The sequence below is a fragment of the Capsicum annuum genome, chromosome 2, assembly GCF_002878395.1.
Source record: "Capsicum annuum cultivar UCD-10X-F1 chromosome 2, UCD10Xv1.1, whole genome shotgun sequence".
In the NCBI taxonomy this organism is placed as follows: domain Eukaryota; kingdom Viridiplantae; phylum Streptophyta; class Magnoliopsida; order Solanales; family Solanaceae; genus Capsicum; species Capsicum annuum.
Window position 1 is genome coordinate 152680779 of NC_061112.1, and position 21035 is coordinate 152701813.

Sequence of the window (21035 nt, forward strand, 5' to 3'; positions counted from 1 at the left end):
AAACACTTTCCAAAACATATAAGCCAACCAAACATAAGAAAACTGAAAAACATTTTCTCAAAAATGTTTTCTTTCATACCAAACACACCCTAGGTTGATATAGTTCAAATCATTAAAGACTCAATTGAAATGGTTCGAGACACCAATATTGAAGATAAAATAAGAATTATATTAAAAATTTATCTTTTTAAATTTTATTAGAATAATTATTGTACTAAATGTTTTTGTTCTTTTACCTCCAAAAATTTGTTGCGAATTAATATGTTTAGTCATACTAAGAGTTATTTTTTGAATTTAGAACTAGAAATAAATGAATAATTTTAAATGACCATTGAGAGTGATTAACATGATTATTAATATTTATGAGTTTGTGATAAGAGTCAAAATGAAAAAATATGATAAATTTATGTCTTACGTTTTTTTTTCTTTAGGAATATGTCATATCCCAATAATTTAATTATTTTGAAATAGAAAGAGTATTTATTAATTTGGTACAACTATCCATTGGAAGAAAGCTTATTTTTTCTTTTTAAAACACGGTGGTATATGAATAATGAATATTACAAGTCTGTGACTATCTAAACAAATTAATTTATGTTTAGCCAACAATAAATCAACATTGTATCCTACTATATTATTTCTGTAGATGAAACAACAAAGAAATAAAGCAAAAGGAGTAGTTCGTAGCTACTCGTTTCAGTGATATATACGGAGGATTGGTGTGGTGGTTCAGCACCTCACCCTTTAAGCAAGAGGTTGGAGGTTCGATCTCTACCTCTGGTGAATGAAGAAAACTCTGTGGCCAGTTCCCTACCTCTTAGTGCGTTGACAATGGAATGGAGGATTAGTCTCACGGCACTGGTGAATGAAGAAAACTTCGTGGCCAGTTTCCTACCACTTAGTGTGTTTCTAGTGGAACGGAGGATTAGTCTCACGGCTGCCGGCGGCTAGTTCCCTACCGCTTAATGCGTTGACATTGGAATGGAGGATTAGTCTCACGACTCTGGTGAATGAAGAAAGCTCTGTAACCAGTTCCTTGCCGCTTAGTGTGTTGACAGTAGACCTAGCGCTTAGTGCGTTGATAGTGAAACGGAGGATTAGTTTCACGGCTCTGGTGAATGAAGAAAACTATGGCCAATTCCCTACCACTTAGTGTGTTGACAGTGGAATGAAAGATTAATCTCACGGTTTGGCCGGTTGTAGGAATACATTGGGAAACCAAAAAAAAATATATATATACGGTATTGTAAAAAAGTTACATTCATAGTTTAGATATTGTTCCATAGTTTAAAGTTACAAACTAGTACAAATTATTTATATAAATTAATTGTATTAATTATATGATTACCTGATTAATTTTATGAAATTTTAAAATATATTTGAGAAAAGACAAATTTAGGGGTGTGCAAAAATCGAATCGATCGATAAATCAAACCGATAAAAATGTTATTGGTTTATTGTTATTGGTTAATGGTTTTATATAAAAAAAATTATTGAGTTATTGGTTCGCTTTGATTTTTTCTTATTGGGTAAACCGATAACCCAATAAGAATATAAATATATATATATATATATATATATATATATATATATATATATATATATTAATTTCTACAAATTAACAAACCTATTATTTCAATTATACGTAATCTTAATTTCTCCCAATAACATTTAGTTCAAATGTGAAGATTCCTGTAAATCAAAACACATCATATAGGATTTTTGGTTGTAAGTAAGATTTGCTTTTTTTCATGTTAATTACTACTATTTCTGTTTTATGAGTATTATTTTATAGGTTAAATAAAAAATTAAATCGATCAGGACTAAAAATTGATAAAAAAATATCTTATTAATTTAGCATATTTAAAAATTAAAAATCGATAAATCAAATCGATAATATATAAAATCAAATCGAACCGATGGTTCCACATGCTAGACAAATCTACTGAACAGAATAATTAAAAAAAGGCAAAGAGCAAAATGAAGAGAACAAAAAAACACATTTCCATTTATAGCTTGGAGAGCAAGAAATCCGGGTCAGATAAATTTACCGTTTTAACACTATTACCCATTTCTCGAACAAGACATTTTCACTTCCACAGCCAGGTCATAAGCAGACCCGAGGTTCGGTCAACTTCAGGGCCCCACCAAACCTATAGGCTCGGATACCAAACCTCAGAGGATAAATTTCCCGCTCATTCACACTCCTATAGTCCTGCTTTGCTTAGTTCAGTGGAGAAAGGGGGAGAAATTGAGGCACTATAAATTGAAGTTCCTCTCTTGTTCTATTGTGTTTGATACATTCACTAAACTCAGATTAAGCTAATCTTCTTGATTAATCTTGTAAATTTCTTATGGGAAGGTGAGGATTAATCTTTGATTAAACTTTAAAGATTGTGTTTTTAGGCAAAATTGTGTTGTGGGTTTGATTTGGTATGATCAAATATGGTTTAAAAATTAAATCTTTATAAGATTCTGGGAGTTTTTCTTTTAAATTTTTCGGGTGATGATAGTAGCTTCCTTTGTAAGATTTGTGTTTGCTTCTGGGATAATGCTGAGTAGTACTGTAGCTCAGTAAAGATTTTGGGTTATCATAGGTTTGATTGTTCTTTGTTTTGGAATGTGAAAATCCATAAAGAAAGGCGAAATATTTATTCTTCATCAGATTGTTTAAGCTTTGGAAATAAAGGCCCTTCCTTGGACCTTGCACATTGTGCGAGTTTTAGTGCATGGTTTGCCTTATTGCCTTTTTAGATTGTTCTAACATACTTGAAAATGTTCAAGTGTGTTATGTGTTTGCTGGATTGCACGAGACATTAATTTCTCGACTAGTGTTAGTGACATATATTATAAATTGCCAATTTTGTTTAGAAAACAAATGTGTGTTTTTACTGGCTGGTTGTTGGAAGTCGCCACTTGTTGTAACACTAGTTTCTTAGTCATATTGTTATTTAACCTTGGATTTTCATAGGTTCTTTTATTGCCCCAGTTTTTTTTTTTTTTTTGTTGGTCTCATGTTCTTAATCGTCCGCCCAATATTGTCTTCAACTTATTGGATTAAAAAGTTTTTTTTTTTCCCGAGCCGAGGGTCTACCTAAAACTACCTCTCTATCGGTAGAGGAGGGTAAGGTCTGCGTGCACTCTAACCTCCCCAGACCTCACCTCACTTTGTGAGATTACATTTTGGTTTGTTGTTGGTGTTGCTGGATTGGAGGTTCAAATTTGCTTGGAAAAGTTGGCGGAAAGTCTAAACTGATAGTGAAGGAAGATGAATTATTGAATTTATCCAGAGCGTGTATTGAACCTCTCTCTAATTTTTAAGTATCCCAGACCACACTTGTTGGATTGTGTAGAGTATGCTATTGCCTATTGTTGTTCTGTTGTTCCTTTAATGGTGCAATCGAAGTTTCTTGATCTGTTGGATGAGATTCTAGATCTTTTCTTGTCAATAATGTCACCATAAGATGATTGACCGGTCTAATACGTGTTCTTGTTGATCCAGATCTTGGCTTATTGATGGCAGAGGACTTGCGAGTAAAGTTAAAAATGCTGGTGCCCCTGCTGCACTTCAAATCAAAGATTGCGGGGCAAAGCGGCAATGCCCAAACTGCCATTACTGTATTGATAACAATGATGTAAGCTAATAAGTGTCCATGCATAATTTACTTACCTCTTATAGTCCTCTAATGAACAGCTTTGCCAAACTGCTTAGTCTAGTTGAAAATCTCTCACGTAAAGAAAGTTCTTTTTTCCCCTGGTTCAAGATTATGCCAACAAATAGTTGTATCATAAAGTTCTTGCTCAAGGTTGCTTCAATATTTTGTTGCTTTCTGATTCAGGTTTCTCCTGAATGGCCTGGTCTACCCGTTGGTGTGAAATTTGATCCATCTGATGCAGAGCTCGTGGAGCATTTACAAGCAAAGTGCGGGATGGAAAATTCTGAGCAACACAAATTCATTGATGAGTTCATCCCCACCCTTGATGTTTACGAAGGGATTTGCTATACTCATCCTGAAAAACTTCCTGGTTTGTGAAGCACCGAATTCTTTTATACACTATCTTCTGTTTGCTTTTAGCTGCATTATTCTAGTCAATAGAATATGCTGGAGAAATAAACAGATGGAATTGATTATCTTTAGAACACCCTTTCCCATCACAAGATACGTCAAGTTTTACTAGATACTGTCATCTCTGTATAGCTGCTCTTAGCACACAAGTGCAAGAAGCTGGTTGTGTTTTTGGAAGGCTATCTTAGGAAAGGCTCTAGTTGTTTTCAGGGTTACGTTTACCTTAAAATGAAAATGTAGCAAAAGCTAGTTGTTGTAACAAAGGTATAGATACAAGTTGCTCATTCTGACGTTTAGGGAGTTCTTTTTCATTTTCCATTTTTCTAGTTGAAACCTGACAATCGTCAATATGTTATGGCAGATTTTCGTTCCTGAATCTCTCATACTGTATAAGTTTCCATTTTTGGATTGTGATTCCGACAGAACTAAGAGTTAGCAGTCACTTTTATCTTGTTTCAGGTGCCAAAAAGGATGGAAGTAGCATTCACTTCTTTTATCGCATTACTAATGCATATGCAACTGGTAAACGGAAGCGTAGAAAGATTCATGATGAAAATAATTTGATGAACGAACATGTCCGCTGGCACAAGACAGGAAAGACCAAGATTATTGTGGAGAATGGGCTCCAAAAGGGATGTAAGAAGGTCATGGTTCTCTATCAAACTACTAAGAAAGGATCAAAGCAGGAAAAGACTAATTGGGTCATGCATCAGTACCATTTGGGCACCGATGAGGAGGAAAAAGAAGGTGAATATGTGGTTTCAAAAATATTTTACCAGCAGCAGAAGCAATCCGTCAAGGCCAATGATTCTCTTGACAATGAAGAAGCCAGTGTGGGAGCGAATCAAACTGGGCCTACAACTCCAAAGACTGTTATACCCGATCCCCCTCGAGCTGGAGAAACCCCTTCCTGTGATGATATTGTGGATGACCCTTTTCCCTCCTCACCTTATCAGGTAGAAACAATTTGATGATGCAGTTGCATCTTCCTTATAACTCTCTCATTGGCTGTTCTGTACATTATTTATGCTTACAAATTTGTGTGCATTCAACTAACGAACACATATTTCAAGCAATTCGATCTACCTAATACCTATATGCATTTTGGCAGTTCTTTTCCATACACTAATATTCGTTTTTCTGTTTAGGAAGTGGAAGTTGCCAACGAACCAGGGCAGACTTCTGATGCTAAAATTAAATGTGAAATGGAGTACTCCACCTGCTTGGCTGGTGAATCGCAAGCAGCAGATGATGTTGATATTTCTCTGTTGTGTGATGAACCTAATAATTATTCATTTCTCGATAGTCTTGGTCCTTCTTCGGACTACACTCATAACCCTTGCCATTTACCACAAGGAAATGGTAGCACAACCTGCGGAATTCCAGAGTTGGATAACTTGGAATTGGATACTCCTCCAGACTTTCAACTTTCAGTAAGTTTCATCCTTAAACAGGTGCTTATGAGTTATTCGTTTTATACGGCATAATAAAATCTAACGTTGAATCTGATGTTGTGTACTACCAGGATTTGCCGTTTGGTTCTCAAGAGAATATCTTTAGTTGGTTGGATCGGCTATAGCGTTAATGGCAGTGAGATAATGCTTTGTGCATTCTGAGATGGAGAGTATATTTCAACAAGATTGTGCTCTTGAATTCAGTCCTACAACCCTCAGAAGAAAAAGTTTCTGGAGAAAAGAGGAAAAAGAAAAACGAGTTGAAGGAGTTGTTGCAAGAATCATCAGTATTTGGGAATTGGAATTGTTAAAAGGCATAGTGAGCCTACTGACGTGGCTCAAATTTTGATTTGTTCTGATGTGTGTTGTTAAGACTTTCTCATATCCTTTGTGTTCTATTCAAGCATGTTCTGACCCCCAAATACTTTGGGAAGTTTCTAGCTTGGAGTACTAGTTTTATTTTAACTACAAGTGTGGATTGCTTTCTAATGCCTCTTTCGTTGTGTCTGATTCCATGCACAGTGACATGAGAGGCATCTTGTTTGAACCTTTTCGTTTTGCATAGATTCTTTACAGATAAATGCTCGTCTTTTTACTAATTTTGTATGCTTGAAGAGATTTGCTTTTGCTTTTTTTGCACAAAGGGCAGAGATTCAAACCACCAGTCTTACTGTTTTGACAACAGATTGGTGTCAAATTAAAATGAACAGGATGCGCTACCAGTATTACTAAAAAGGTAGTCGGGGTACACTAAGCTTCCGCGCTGGGCCCGGGATTTGGGAAGGCCCGGACCATAAGGGTCTATTATTAACTTCTTTTATGTAGATTGCTTTGCATCTTATATGTTCCAAGCATGCACAATAATACATACATAAATCTCTCAGCATGCAAGTCAGATGACACTATGTTGGGTGTATATAGAATTCTTGTACTAAAAAATTCAATAGTGATATTTGGTATTAAAAAAAAACAAACCTAAACAGATATTCAGTTTCATATACAATCTAAAACAAGGGGTCCGAATTTGTACTTAATTCACATAGGTCATAAAATAAAAAGTAGTGCCTTGAGTCACCTTAGTGGTTAAGGAAAAAGCTACTGTCATGAGTCACCTTTGTAGTGAAAGAAACATCTTGATTAAGTATGTGAACAGCAATATCAAAGTTTCATCTTAAAAAGGCAGACAGAAAGTGACTTCTTGATTCAAGGATGAGATTCAATTCCTGCAAAAACTAGAGGGAACAAAAAGAAAGTATATTAACACAGAGTGCATATCGAACTCCATCTTAGAAAGCAAAGAAAGAAAATCATTACTTGCTTCAAAAAAGATATGGAATCTTAGGCTTGAAGATGGAAACAAGTAATTGACAGATGAAAATAGGGCATTCGTGTTGGCCTTTCTGGATACAGTGTGCTAAATTTGTCTGCAAGAAGATAATGATATACAACCTATGAAGAAACTAACAACTGTTTCACAGGATTCAAACTAAGTACCAAGTTACCAACAAGAAACTCAAAACTGTCCCAAATGCACTATCCAAGAGCATATTCATTTTACCAGCCAGATGTTTTGCTCTGTCGGACTGATACCACTAGCTCAATTAACATGGCTAACATACATTCGTTTCAAAATCGGTCATAGGTTGAGGGTACTTATGCCAAGTCATTGTCAAGATTTATATATTGCAATATATGTCTCTTAACAGGAGATACAGAGAAAAAAACAGTTCTACAATCAAAAAGCTCCAGCATTGTCATTCAAAGAGTCCTATCTCAGGGTTATGCAATACAGACAGCAAACGGTTAAGTTTACCCAAGATTTTACATCACCCTAAATTAATTTTTTACTCGGCAAATGAATGTACCGATACCTCAAATGAACCCAAGAAAACAATATATACCCAGCCGCTTCCCTGAGAACATTTTTTTTAACCTAGACTTTGTTGCATATAAGGTTTAACTGTATATGGCACTGCTACACGACCATCATCAGTTACCTGATAAGAGTCCCTCATAGTGCAACAAAAAAATCGGCACATGAAAATCTCCTATGTTACGAAAATGAACCCAACTGTGTGGTAAAAGGTTAGCCACTTTCTCTTTTGCAGTTCCCAGGCAAGAGATACTTATACTTCTCGGGATTCTCCAGCAAATGAGCAGGAAGATGCACGGCTGAGTAAGAATGAGGGAGAGGTCCCATGTTACCAATGATATCCTTAAATGTGTACTCCTCAGGAAGCATGTCATATAAATCAGCTCCTTGACAAATGACATCTTGTATTCTTCTAGGGTTCAAATAATGCAAGAACCTCACTCTATCAGTGTGGCTGTAAGCTTTCATCTTGAATACGAAGTCTGAGATGTGGCGGAAACAAAAGCTACAATGCCAACCTGAATCTGCCAGAAGCAAATCAGTCTGACGATAGTGTACGTATCTAGTCTTGCCAGTCTGATACCTGTGGACTGAAGCTCTCCAACTTCTATGCTTAAGCTCAAATTCAAAAGAGTACAAGTAATTCCTAAAATGAAGGTGAAGAATCGGAGGAATGTCGTCACACCATCTCAAAAGATTGATGGTGTGCCTGCTAGGAATTTCATCAACATCGGACATTATCAGCAAATCATCATCCTCTATTCCAGCTATTCTCAAAAGCTGGTCGAGCGCTACTCTCTGATATGCCTCTTCAACAAATGGATTTTCACCTTTTCTGAACCTTCCTCCAATGGTACCATAAGTCAATCGAGACTCAACAAACTTAAATTGGTCCCGGTTAATAGCAAAAGTAAAAGGCTTGGGCAATCCAGTAAACGTGGAGTTTGACTCAAGAAGAACAAACTGTGTGATGTAAGGATGCAACTCTTTCCATCTAATAGTAAGCATATCCACTTCATTGCTAAACAAAACTGCATCATAGACACGCCTAGGATATTCACGAATTCCCCATCCATGCTGCCTGCAAAGGTTCTCCATCGATACATTCTCATGATAATAATGGGTAACTTCAATAAAGGGCCTCGGAGGAGATTGCCATATTGGGCGGAGAAAGTAGGTAATCTTCTGCCCATGAAAGTAAATACCAACTATGCACATTGGCACAAACACAACTAAAAAGACAATAGCCTTTAAATCCAACCCTCGAAGCATACACCGTAGTCTTGACATGCTTACCATTCCTGGACTAGACTGCTGCATATCAAAAAGACCACAAACTTTAAACAGATGCAAAATAGCAGCAAGCCTTTGAAACAATCAAACATTCAGACATAAGTTTATTGAACCCCTAAGTACAGATAATATAGTATTTCCCAAATATCTTACAAGACAGAACAACATAGTATTTGTTTCAAATCTTTTTAGCCACCGAGAACCATAAGGAAACTGAAACATCCATCGATTTAGCTAATATGCAAAAACATGGACATTTTCAAAATATCAAAACATCACAAAATTTCCAGAAGCTCATAACAATACATATATAAATGAAGAATCAATCAAATTGCAATTTTTATTATTTATTTATTTTTTTGCAAAATATGTTCATTGGGCACAACCCACATCACCCAAATTCAAGATTTCAGGGTTTACATTCAATCCATATCAATACCAAAATGAAAAAACACATTTTTCATAATCCCCCAGAAACCCAACAACAAAAAGATACAATCTTTACCAAAAATCCAAACTAATTTGCATAAGTAAGAAAATCAATTGATAAAAAAGGGGAAAATTGTACCTCGCCACAAACGTCTTCACAAAAATCGTCTGTCTTTTTTGAAGGATAATAAATATCAGACACCATTAGCACCACCAAGATATTTTTTTTCAAACCCCTTCTACCAAAATGGCCCCAATCAAACTTTTGGCTTCTTCCAAATTTTAATCTTTTTGTCAGAAAATAACAAAAATTATCAAAAAAGAAAAATAATTGAAGAAAACCCTGATTAAAAAAAAGGAAAAAAAAAATGAAATCTATCAACCCCCTCCCTCTCAAAATTTTACAGCAATTGAAGAATTGCCATTATCATCAAAATTGAGAGAGGGGAATTATTTTTTCCAATTTTTTTTTCCTTTGTAGATTGACTACTTATAATAAACGGTAAATTATAGCCGTTTGTTTGTTGGGTTTTCTTCTTCTTCTTTTTCTTGTAATTCAACACTCTTTCTGCAGATGTCTATATATAGACAGACATTACAATGTTAACCCACCCCCACACCCCACCAATCATATAATGTGGTGGGGAAAAAAATAATGATGTTTTTTAAGATTCCTAATATAACTGGAAAAAGAATAAAAAATATTCCTAATTTTATAAAATTAGGAATATTGATGCTATTCCAGATTGGATTGACTGTCATTTTTTTAAAATAAATTGGATTTAATAGATAAATATTTTACGTGGGGAGATCTCCATGGCATATTCGTTGATATTTACAAGTACAATTTTATCCACTTTCTTTAAATTTGCTTTTAGGAAATTAAATTAAAAAAAAGTGAATCAAGTGAAGTGTTTCAAAAAGGGAATGCATGTAGAAAACAGTAGTGATATTTTCCTTAATTTTTAATTAAAAATTTTGAGTTGAGAACCATAAATAACAAGTGTTTTATCTCCTTTGTAAAATTTTTTGACAAAAATCTAAATTAATAGAGTTTCAAAGGGAATACAAAAACATCACAAGTAAAATGCTACTTGATATCTATTGTTGATGGATGAAAGATTGTAGCAATCACGAAATTAGTTAAGAAGCGTGAAAACTAATATGGGATATCATGATTGTAATTTTATTTATTTTTTAAATGTTATCCCATATATTTTCATCCATCATTCTCTCTTCTCCAACTTTCATTTCTCTCAGTGCTCTAACTTAACGAGTGCTCCCTCCCTTCATTTTTATTGTCACTGATTCACTTCTCGAGCTCAATCTATTTAATTTTTAAAAGCTTAATTGAAGTATATTAATTAAAATTTAAAATTTTTAAATGGTCGAAAATTATATAAAAAAATATTATAAGTCTTAAATATCCTTATCATATTAATACGATAAAAAATATAATTTATAATATTAATTAAAATTTATATTATTTGATTTCGACAAGAACGAGTAAAAATGAACGACGGATAATAAATAAATATATGTCAGCTAAATGGTTCTCCTGAAAAAAGAATAAACCAAATATACAGTTAGTCGAATGTTGGACTTGGACTAAGTCCTGCTAAAGTCGAACCCCATTGATTGAGGTGTAATTTTCTTGTAATAAGTGACATGGAAACAAGCGGACATTGATTTATTTTTTAGGATAATACTAGTATGAGGTTTTATTACTAGTCATAATTTCATTTGTTTAGTTGAAGACTTTTTAATGGGAAAGATGGAGTAGTCATCTGTAATTAATTACTCATTCCTGTGGATGAATTAATTAGCATTAATTTTTATTGACATGGGAATTAAGGGGGATCTCTTATCCTGTCATTACCAAAGTTCTGATCCTAATAAAGCCGTTTACTAGATTAATAAAATTGTTATTTTCTCCGTTTTATATTACCTACGTAGTTGTTCATATTTAAAAAAATGGTTATTTTACATTATTTTTACTTTAGATATTCAAAATAAAAAATAATTGTTTTTTTTTCCTAATTTCACCATTAATAATAATTGTTCTTGAAAACTACAAATACTTTAATTATAAATGATGTACTACTTATTATAAACGGGAGGAAGTAACATATAGTAATAGAACATTTGAATAATTAAGAAATGGCAATTGAACTCTATATATATGTACGCCATATGCATGATGTAATTTATAGTTTTTGACGACAATGTTGCTAAGAAGTTGTTTGGTGTGGGGTATATAAAGTATAATAATGCTGTCATAAAATATAGGACTATTGTATCCTGTGTTTGGTTGAAGATAGTATTAGTTAGTCTTGAGATTATTTATTCCACTATTTAATAATTATTTCGTAATAACTGTTTGCCGAAAATCACCCCTAAATGTATATATTATGCTATTAACAAGAATTGTCTTCACATTCAAAAATCATATGCATAGTTACAAAAAGAAATCAAGGTACAAAATTCCAGCTCTAACTCTAAACAAAATTATGTTTGTATATATTCACTCAAATGGCTAAGAAAACGATGTTTCGTCTGGCACATGCATTGGAATTCCCACACTCAATTCAATAGGATATTGTAATTATCAATCATGGTAAAAAACATATTTAAAATATTTAATTTTTTCAAATTTTATACGAGAACCATTAAGCGTGTGAGTTTTTTTAATCTGAATTATCATCACTTATATATTAAAACACATCTTAATTATCAGTCATTTCGTTTCTACCTTAAGTATGGCCATCGTTCCAATAGAAAAAAAAAAATGAATGATTGATAGTTAAAATGTTTTCTAATAAATAAATAGTTAGTGATTATTCAAGTAGGAAACTCGCACATCTAATAATTCAGATGTGAAATTCAAAACACCAACATACTTTAGGCGTTTTTTTGACTCTTTAATTCTTATACTTATAATCTGAAAATGATCACTTAAGGAACAATTTAAAAGAATGTGCTTATTTTATGAGAACGATAAAGAATTAAATAATCATAAAAAAATTAACTTCTTTTTAATTATTTTTTTTTTTTTCAAAAAGCTCATTTTGATTGGAAAAAGAAAGACTTAAAATAATTAGCCTTGTGAAAACTGACGTATGTTTTTATTTCGGACACAAGATATTATGGAGGCGAATAATTCAAAGACACACTTTTAAACAATCAATTTGACAGCGTTCGAAATTTTGAGAATATTCCCTGCAATGCTTATAATTTGAAATAATCAAATCTATTTCTGCAACGTAACCTGCAATAAAAATAAAATCAGAACAAGTAAATTGTTTCACGTAATTAACAGGAAAGTATAAAATAAATGAGTTTAATTATCAGATCAATTATTAGGTAATTATAATTAGCTTCATGATAAACATTATTAATATATAATCACCTAAAACTGATAATTAACATGTTATTACATTTCAAAATCATCTAACAATAGCTAGTTAGTGACGAATTCAAAATTCTACCTTTGAATTCACAGGAATTTGATTATATCTTGTTATATGAAATATTTAGAAATATTCAATTGCGAACACAATTCTAATTGTAGATTAATTTAAGATTTAATTTTTTTGATAATCTTAAAACTTAAATCAGCATCCACGGATAACATAAACGCCTTGAATATATATATAACGTACGCTTCAAAAATAAATAAATAAATAAATAAATAAATAAATAAATAGGAGTAACGACCGGGCTATTTAGGTGTGTTACTGGGGAAGATGACCCAGTAGTAAATGCCAAATGTCATAAAGTTTGACATTTTCCTAGGTTACTTTATGCTTGTCTATTTAGTTTAGTAGAAAAAAAATGGAGGATGAGTTTAGTCCAACGACCAAGACTAATTGACCATGCCAAACATTGCCGTGTGCTAAATGTCTTTTATAAAACTTTTAATAAATGAAAGGCTACAAGTGTACAACCTAGTAATAACAGATCGAATGCTTGGTTAATCATTAGATCAAGAATGAGTTATATAATTTCATAGACGTTTTATGAATTTACCGTCATTTTTAAAATAACGAATATTTAGTTTATTTATGAAAAGGGGAAGTGATTCTATGAGTTGTGGCATTATGAATCGAGGTAAATTAGGACTCGACCTTTCATGTGGAATGTTTTCTCAACTAATTATTAATGAATGGCCGGCCATTGAGGAGGAAGGAGGGTAGGGAGATGATGTATAAGTGAGGTGATCAACGCTTGTAAAATTATATTGAATTATGAATTTCATGAATTGAGTGCTTTATTTGTTGCTTCATATTGGTTGACTTCCATGAAAGAACTCACATGATTGGATTAATATTGCCATGATGATGAACATCATTTTCATATAATTAGTATTTCATGTTCAATTTGGTATAAACTGATGTTAGAATTATTATATAAAAATACACATGCGTTACTTATATCGGAAATGAAATAGTGACCAAAGATGATATTTAATTAGATTTATACTATCTATCTCAAATCTCAAATCTCAATCCCATTACCGTATATATGACAAGTTGCTAATTCGTAATCCACTTTTGTTTATTCTTCGATGATTGTGGCAATTGCTTGTCAACTTCATAATTCTACATTTTCATACAGTGTTTCTTTTCTACTTAAATGAAACGCTGACAATTTGTTATTTACTTTCGTTTTTCCTTACTCGAAAGGAGAAGAGAAGAGTCAAAGGACGGCTATGGCACGAAAGAAAATAAGTGTTTTTTATTTTTATTTTTTGTGTTTACGATATATAAAGAATATTTATATATGTTGGGTTCATAGTATATGAAAGAAATGTGAATGGAAAAATGGAGAGTAAAATGGTGGAGGGAAGGAGACACTAAAATGAAAAGTGTACTCCAAAATTAGAAAGTTTACTCTTTCTCCCACATTGGTGGAAGAAGAGAACTTGGAAGTGTTTATAATCAAGAACACTTACTCCACATGATAAGTGAGGAAAGAAATAAGAGATGCCTCGTGCCGTTGTCGTTGCTCGCTCGGCTTTGAATTGGATTTTAATACTCCATTTATATGCATATAGTAACAGATGCAATGTTTCGACTGAGCTGATGCAGATAAATACTGCACTGTTTTGGGTAAACAGGCATGCATTTTCAGAAAAGTCACACCTCTAAATTGAACCACTGCCACCTTTTCAAAGAGGCATGTTATGACTATATAAACCTAGTTTCATTCACAGGTTTTGATATGAACGAAAATTACAGAATAAAAACACTCTTCTTGCCTTAAAAATATTTTGTGTGATCACTCAAAACGTTCAGTGAGTTCGAAGATATTCCAGTTGTTTGAGGTACCGCTACAATTGATTTGTTTGACCATTTTATCCTGGGAGGAAAATTCCGCAACCTTAGATACAGTGAGGAAAATTATTTCCTCAAGGAAAGTCCGTGAATTCGGGCGACTTGGCCATTTCTGTTTCATCTTTATTTCTAAAAATAAAATACACTTCTTGGAAAGATCACTTTGATCTTGTGTTGAGGGTATTTTCTGCACTTTATTGTGTTCTTGGTTTATAAACTTGAACTAGTTGAAGTGGTAGTTTCTAGTATACAGCTTCTTGTACCCGTAGAAGGAAGATAACAATCTTAAGGAAATAAGCTCAGAATCTGTATTACTTATTTTTGGAGATTAAAGCTTAAGCTTTCTACTCCGTTTGAGTTTAACTAGTGATTAGAAGACATAAAATCTTCATCACAAGTTTAAAATTCAATCGGTTGACAATTGGAAGTCATAAAAACTTCGTTGTTAATTAGAAACAAGAAGAAAGGTTTAAAATTCTATTTAACTTTATAATTAGTATTCTGAAAAATACTAAATTTTTATGTCTTGTGGTGACAGAAAAATGGCAACTGAAAGTCAAATGCATGATGATGCTACGACTGTGGCGGCGACTAGCATTGCTACGACAAGCCGCGCAAATGCTCCGCAACATATGACACCTGCGGAAAAGCCCGAAAAGTTTGCGGGCATCGACTTTAAGAGATGGTAGCAAAAGATGTTCTTTTACCTCACCACTTTGTGTCTGCAACGGTTCACTAGCGAAGACTCTCCTGAGGTGCCCGAGGAAACCTCGAACAAAGAGCGTTTCGTAATTGTAGAGGCTTGAAAACATTCAAACTTCCTTTGCAGGAATTATATTTTGAGTAGTCTCCAAGACGACCTTTACAATGTTTATAGTGGAACTAAGATATCGAAGGAATTGTGGGGGGCACTTGAACGAAAATATAAGACGGAGGATACAGGAATTAAGAAATTCCTTGTTGCAAAGTTCCTGAACTTTAAAATGATAGATAGCAAATTAGTTGTCTCTCAAGCGCAGAAATTGCAAGTAATCATTCACGATCTCCTAGCAAGAGGTATCTCTTTGAAAAATACCTTAGTTGAACAAATAGAAAATGTTCTTAGAACTCACATAAACTGTTTTGTAGGTTTGATTGTAAATGATGCATTTCAAGTAGCAGCGATCATTGAGAAACTACCACCTCTGTGGAAAGATTTCAAAAACTACTTGAAGCATAAATGCAAGGAGATGACTGTCGAAGATCTTATTGTCCGATTACGTATTGAAGAGAATAATAACGTTGCCGACAGAAGGTTAAAAGGAAAGTCTACAATTAATGGAGCACATATTGTAGATGACCAAAACAATTCTAAGAAAAGGAAGAAAGCTGAACAAGGAAGCTATCAACCCAAGAAGAAATTCAAGGGAAAATGCTTCAATTTTGGTAAGATTGGCCACAAGTCCACAAATTGTCTGGCCCCGAAAAAGGCAAGAAAAAAGATCAAGCAAATATGATTGAGACTCACAAAGAATGCGATGATTTGTATGCTATGTTCTCAAAATGTAACTTGGTGAAAAATCCTCGCGAATGGTGGATGGATTCTAATGCCACCTGCCATGTATGTGCCAATAAAGAGTTATTTTCGTCATTCGCTCCGACTCAAGTAGAATAAATGATCTACATGGCTAACTCTGCTACTGCTAAGATAGAAGGAACAGGAAAAATATGCTTGAAAATGACTTCAGGAAAGGTCTTGACACTTAACAATGTCTTGTATGTTCCTGAGTTACGTAGGAATTTAATTTCTGTTTTACTTCTAAACAAGAACGGATTCAAATGTGTAACCGTTTCTGAAAAAATTGTAATTAGCAAAGGAGAAATGTATGTGGGAAAAGGCTATCTCACCGAGACCTTTATAAGATGAATGTAATGAATGTTGAAATAAATAAAAGTTCAAATTCTTCTTATTTGCTTGAGTCTCATGATTTATGGCATGAACTTTTAGGCCATGTTAATTATAAAACGTTACAAAAACTGATTAACTCAGAAGTTTTGCCAAACTTTGAGTGCAATAAATCAAAGTGTCAAACGTGTGTAGAATCAAAGCATGCAAAACATCCTTATAAGTCCATTGAAAGGAATTCCAATCCTTTAGACTTAGTACACACTGAGATTTGTGATATGAAGTCAACACCATCACGTGATGGGAAAAAGTACTTCATAATTTTTATTGACGATTGCACTAGATATTATTATCTCTATTTGCTAAATAGTAAGGATGAAGCAATAGATGCGTTTAGACAATATAAAACTGAAGTTGAAAATCAGTTAGATAAAAAGATAAAATTGATAAGAAGTGATAGGGGTAGAGAATATGAATCTCTCTTTGTGCAAATATGTGTAGAGAATGAAATCATCCATCAAACTACGGCCCCATATTCACCTCAATCTAATGGAATTGCGGAAAGAAAAAACTGAACTTTGAAGGAAATGATGAATGTCTTACTTATAAGTTCTGGTTTAGCACAAAACTTGTGGGGGGAGGCTGATACAAGCATAAAGAGCATAAAAGAGTACAAGGTATTGTCAAAGGTTCAAGCTTCGGAATTGGTAAGTGTTTAGAGCCTTTTAAAGCCTTGGCAAGTTGAAGGAGGAGAAGGGAACCATTACACTCAAGAAGCGCCTTACTTGAAAGACAAGATGGACCTTGCACACTATAATTGGACACTCAAGATGCTCCCATTGTTAGGGCTATTATGGTCCTTTAAGACTTTTTTTTTACACTCCAAAGGAGCACCCTTCATTAAAGGTATTTTAGTCTTTGTTTTGTAATAGTATAAATAGGCACCTTAGATCTTATTTTTCTTAGTTTTGACATAATGAATTGAGTGAATTTTCAGATTGTAATATTAGTGTTAGCTTGTAGTATTCTCCTTCTCCTTAAGAGAGAGAAATCGAATTAGGGTTAGCACAATTGATGGATTTCACTTGTGTTGACAAATTGGCAAGAAAGGTGGATTTTGAGGAGTGTGAATTCCCTTGGTCCACCTAAGAGGAAGGTTTGAGCTTCTATTGGTGAGGTGTGATTAATGGTTTGATACATCATCTTTTGTTAATCACTTAGTAGAAGTAAGGGTCTTTCTATCTATCTTTACGTTTATGCAATCTTCTTCTTCATCCCCTTTCTTTTGTATTGTTTTTGCTTGCTGATTTTTGCATCTTGTGTGTCCATTTTATGAATTCCTAGTCTTCTCTTGTATTAGGAGGCTATCCTTACGGCTAACCGTATACTCAATAGAGTTTTCCATAGTAAGACACAATCAATTCCTTATGAAAAATGGAAAGGAAGAAAACCCAACTTGAAATATTTCAAAGTGTGGGGGTGTCTAGCAAAGGTCCAAATTCCTGTGCCTAAAAGGGTTAAAATAGGACCTAAGACGGTGGACTGCGTGTTCATAGGATATGCTAAAAGTAGTAAAGCATGTTATTTTTTGGTTCATAAATTCGAACATCCGGATATATATGAAAATACGATAATTGAATCAGATAATACTGAATTCTTTGAAAATATTTACCCGTATAAACTTAGACATAACAGTTTAGTGGAGGATCTAAACGATCTCGAGAGGAACCAAGTGAGAATGTACATAATGAAGAAAATCCAAGACGTAGTACACGTCAAAGAACTTCAACTTCGTTTGGATCGGATTTTGTAACATTTCTCTTAGAAAATAAGCCTCAAACGTTTAAACAAGTGATGTCGTCGTCAGAATCATCCTTTTGGAAAGAGGCAGTCAATAGTGAGATTGATTCAATCTTAAGCAACCATACATGGAAATTGGTTGATCTTCCTCCCGGAAATAAACCTTTAGGTTCTAAATGGATCTTCAAAAGGAAAATGAAAGCAGATGGCACTATTGACAAATACAAGACAAAACTTGTAGTAAAAGGCTTCAAACAAAAAGAAGGCCTTGATTACTTTGATACATGACAGTAACAAGGATAACATCAATTCGAATATTAATTTCCTTGGCTGCGGTATATGATTTTGAAATCCATCAAATAGATATGAAAACCACTCTCCTAAATGGAGAATTAGAGGAAGAAATATAATGGAACAACCTGAGGGTTTTGTGGTTCACGGAAAGGAAAACAAGGTGTGTAAACTTATTAAGTCATTGTATGGACTAAAGCAAGCACCTAAATAATGGCATGCGAAGTTTGACCAAACCATGTTGGCAAACGGATTCAAAATAAATGAATGTGATGAATGTGATAAATGTGTTTATATTAAAAACACTCCAAATCACCAAGTCATTGTTTGTTTATATGTGGATGATATGTTAATCATCAGTAGAGACATTTCTGACATAAATGCAACAAAATGAATGCTCAAGAGCAAGCTTGATATGAAAGACCTTGGAGTTGCGAATGTGATCTTAGGTATAAGAATCCATAGAACTCTACAAGGGTTGGCATTGTCACTGTCTCATTATATTGAAAAGGTACTTGACAAATTCAAGTATATAGAATTCGGTATTGCCAAGACTCCATTAGATGTGAGCTTTGCATTTCAAAAGAATGAAGGTGAAAGTGAATCACAATTGGAGTACGCAAGAGTATTGGGATGTTTAATGTATATAATAAATTGTACACGATCAGACATAGCATGCGCTAGTAGTAAATTGAGTCGGTACACGAGTAATCTCAACAAAACTCATTGGATGGCAATGAAAAGAGTTTTGGGATATATCTTAAATACATTCAAGACTATGCCTTGCATTATAATAAATATCCTGCAGTACTTGAAGGATATAGTGATGCAAATTGGATCACCGGATCGAATGAAGTAAAATTCACAAGTGGATATGTATTTACTATCGGTGGAGGAGCAGTCTCTTAAAAATCATCCAAACACTCTTGTATTGCTCTCTCTACAATGGAATTTGAATTTATCGCATTGGATAAAGCCGATGAAGAAGTAGAATGAGTCCGAAATTTCTTGAAAGATATTCTGTATTGGCCCAAGCCAGTGGCACCAGTATGTATACACTATGATAGCCAAGCGGCTATAGGTAGGGTAGGGAGCATGATGTACAATGGTAAATCTCGTCACATACGACGGAGATATAATACAGTTAAGGAAATTCTCTCTAGTGAAATTATCACCGTTGACTATGTAAAGTGAAAGAATAATGTGTTGAATCCACTTATAAAAGACCTATTTAGAGAAGGAGTGGAAAAGACATCCAAGGAAATGGGTTTAAGGCCTAGGACAAATCAGCATGACGGTAACTCTACCTAGCATACTGGAGATCCCAAGAGCTAGGTTCAAGGAGATCAAACAAAGCTGTGTCTGACAGGTTCAACATTGTCAATTACCCAAGCCATTCTCGTGATGTAGACAATGTATAGTAAACAAAGATAAGACTTAAGGTGAAAAGTCTTTTAATGATTATCTAAATTTGACAGATTTGACCAAATAGTTTAATCTATAGGATTGAATGTTTAGAAATCACCTATGTAAGGGCGAAGTGGAAGCCGTTTCAAGGAGAATATTAGTAAAGGCCTATTCTCTAAGCTCTCATGAGACTGGGATGTGTTCATGGCTGAAAAGAATAAAACCATGAGAACCATAAACGTTAAAAGGTTGGTTGTGTGACATGTATTGTCTAGGTGTACATTAAAACTCGATGGTTCAATGATATCAAATCTACCGATTGACCGAGTGCATCCGATGCATGTTCACTGCGGAAAGTTCAAAGGGAAACCCACTTATCCAGATGCAATCAGTCTTTACTTAATGATCACATACTTGTCCGTAAAACTTTTACGAAAATTAGCCATTCCCCATTCATGTGGGAGATTGTTGGGTTCATAGTATATGAAAGAAATGTGAATGAAAAAATGGAAAGTAAAATGGCGGAGGGAAGGAGACACTAAAATGGAAAGTGTACTCCCAAATTAGAAAGTTTTCTCTTTCTCCCACATTGGTGGAAGGAAAGAACTTGAAAGTGTTTATAATCAAGAACACTTACTCCACATAATAAGTGAGGCAAGAAATAAGAGATGCCTCGCGCCGTCGTCGCTCGCTCGGCTCGACTTTGGCTTTGGCTTTGGCTTTGGATTTGAATTTAACAAATGATTGATGAGATCTATCTTTTTGGATAAACTTTATTTGACGAAATCTGATCAATGAAAAAAATGTAGGAAATTTTTCTGTATGTTTAATACTCCATTTATATGCATGCAGTAACAGTAACAGATGCAATGTTTCGACTGAACTCGCTTGGCTCGGTTCGGCTTCGGCTTTGGCTTTAGCTTTAGCTTTGGATTTGGATTTGGAAAATGATCGATCGATGAGATCTATCTTTTTGGATAAACTTTATTTGACGAAATCCGATCAATGACAAAAATGCAGAAAATTTTTTTGTGTGTTTAATACTCCATTTATATGCATGCAGTAACAGTAACAGATGCAATGTTTCAACTGGACTGATGCACTATTTCTGTTTCAACTGAACTGATGCAGATTTTCGAAATAATGTTTCCTGAACTAATACATTGGTTCGAACAGATGCAATTCTTCAACGAAGTGATG

At 33.9% G+C, this 21035-nt stretch overlaps 2 protein-coding genes across 5 annotated transcripts; one reads left to right on the forward strand and one right to left on the reverse strand.

Annotated features, from left to right (window-relative positions):
• Window positions 1-2075: 2075 nt before the first annotated feature.
• On the forward strand, window positions 2076-6102 carry LOC107860689 (SUPPRESSOR OF GAMMA RESPONSE 1). Its single transcript, XM_016706139.2, has 6 exons — window positions 2076-2362; window positions 3503-3635; window positions 3840-4026; window positions 4527-5023; window positions 5216-5500; window positions 5593-6102. Exons 1-6 carry the CDS (start codon window positions 2355-2357, stop codon window positions 5644-5646), a joined length of 1164 nt encoding a protein of 387 aa, XP_016561625.1. The 5' UTR covers window positions 2076-2354; the 3' UTR covers window positions 5647-6102.
• A 316-nt stretch (window positions 6103-6418) lies between these two features.
• Window positions 6419-9869, reverse strand: LOC107860690. Of its 4 annotated transcripts, none has more exons than XR_001671578.2 (3): window positions 9256-9862; window positions 7519-8705; window positions 6419-6753 (listed from the first exon to the last, which is right to left on the reverse strand). XR_001671578.2 is itself a non-coding variant. In XM_016706140.2 (2 exons), exons 1-2 carry the CDS (start codon window positions 9319-9321, stop codon window positions 7608-7610), a joined length of 1167 nt encoding a protein of 388 aa, XP_016561626.1. In that variant the 5' UTR covers window positions 9322-9862; the 3' UTR covers window positions 6419-7607. The 4 variants fall into 4 exon arrangements, 2 of the variants coding, with proteins under 2 accessions (XP_016561626.1, XP_047263574.1); XR_001671577.2 differs by having other exon boundaries at window positions 7519-8708; XM_016706140.2 differs by having other exon boundaries at window positions 6419-8708.
• Between the last annotated feature and the right edge of the window lie 11166 nt (window positions 9870-21035).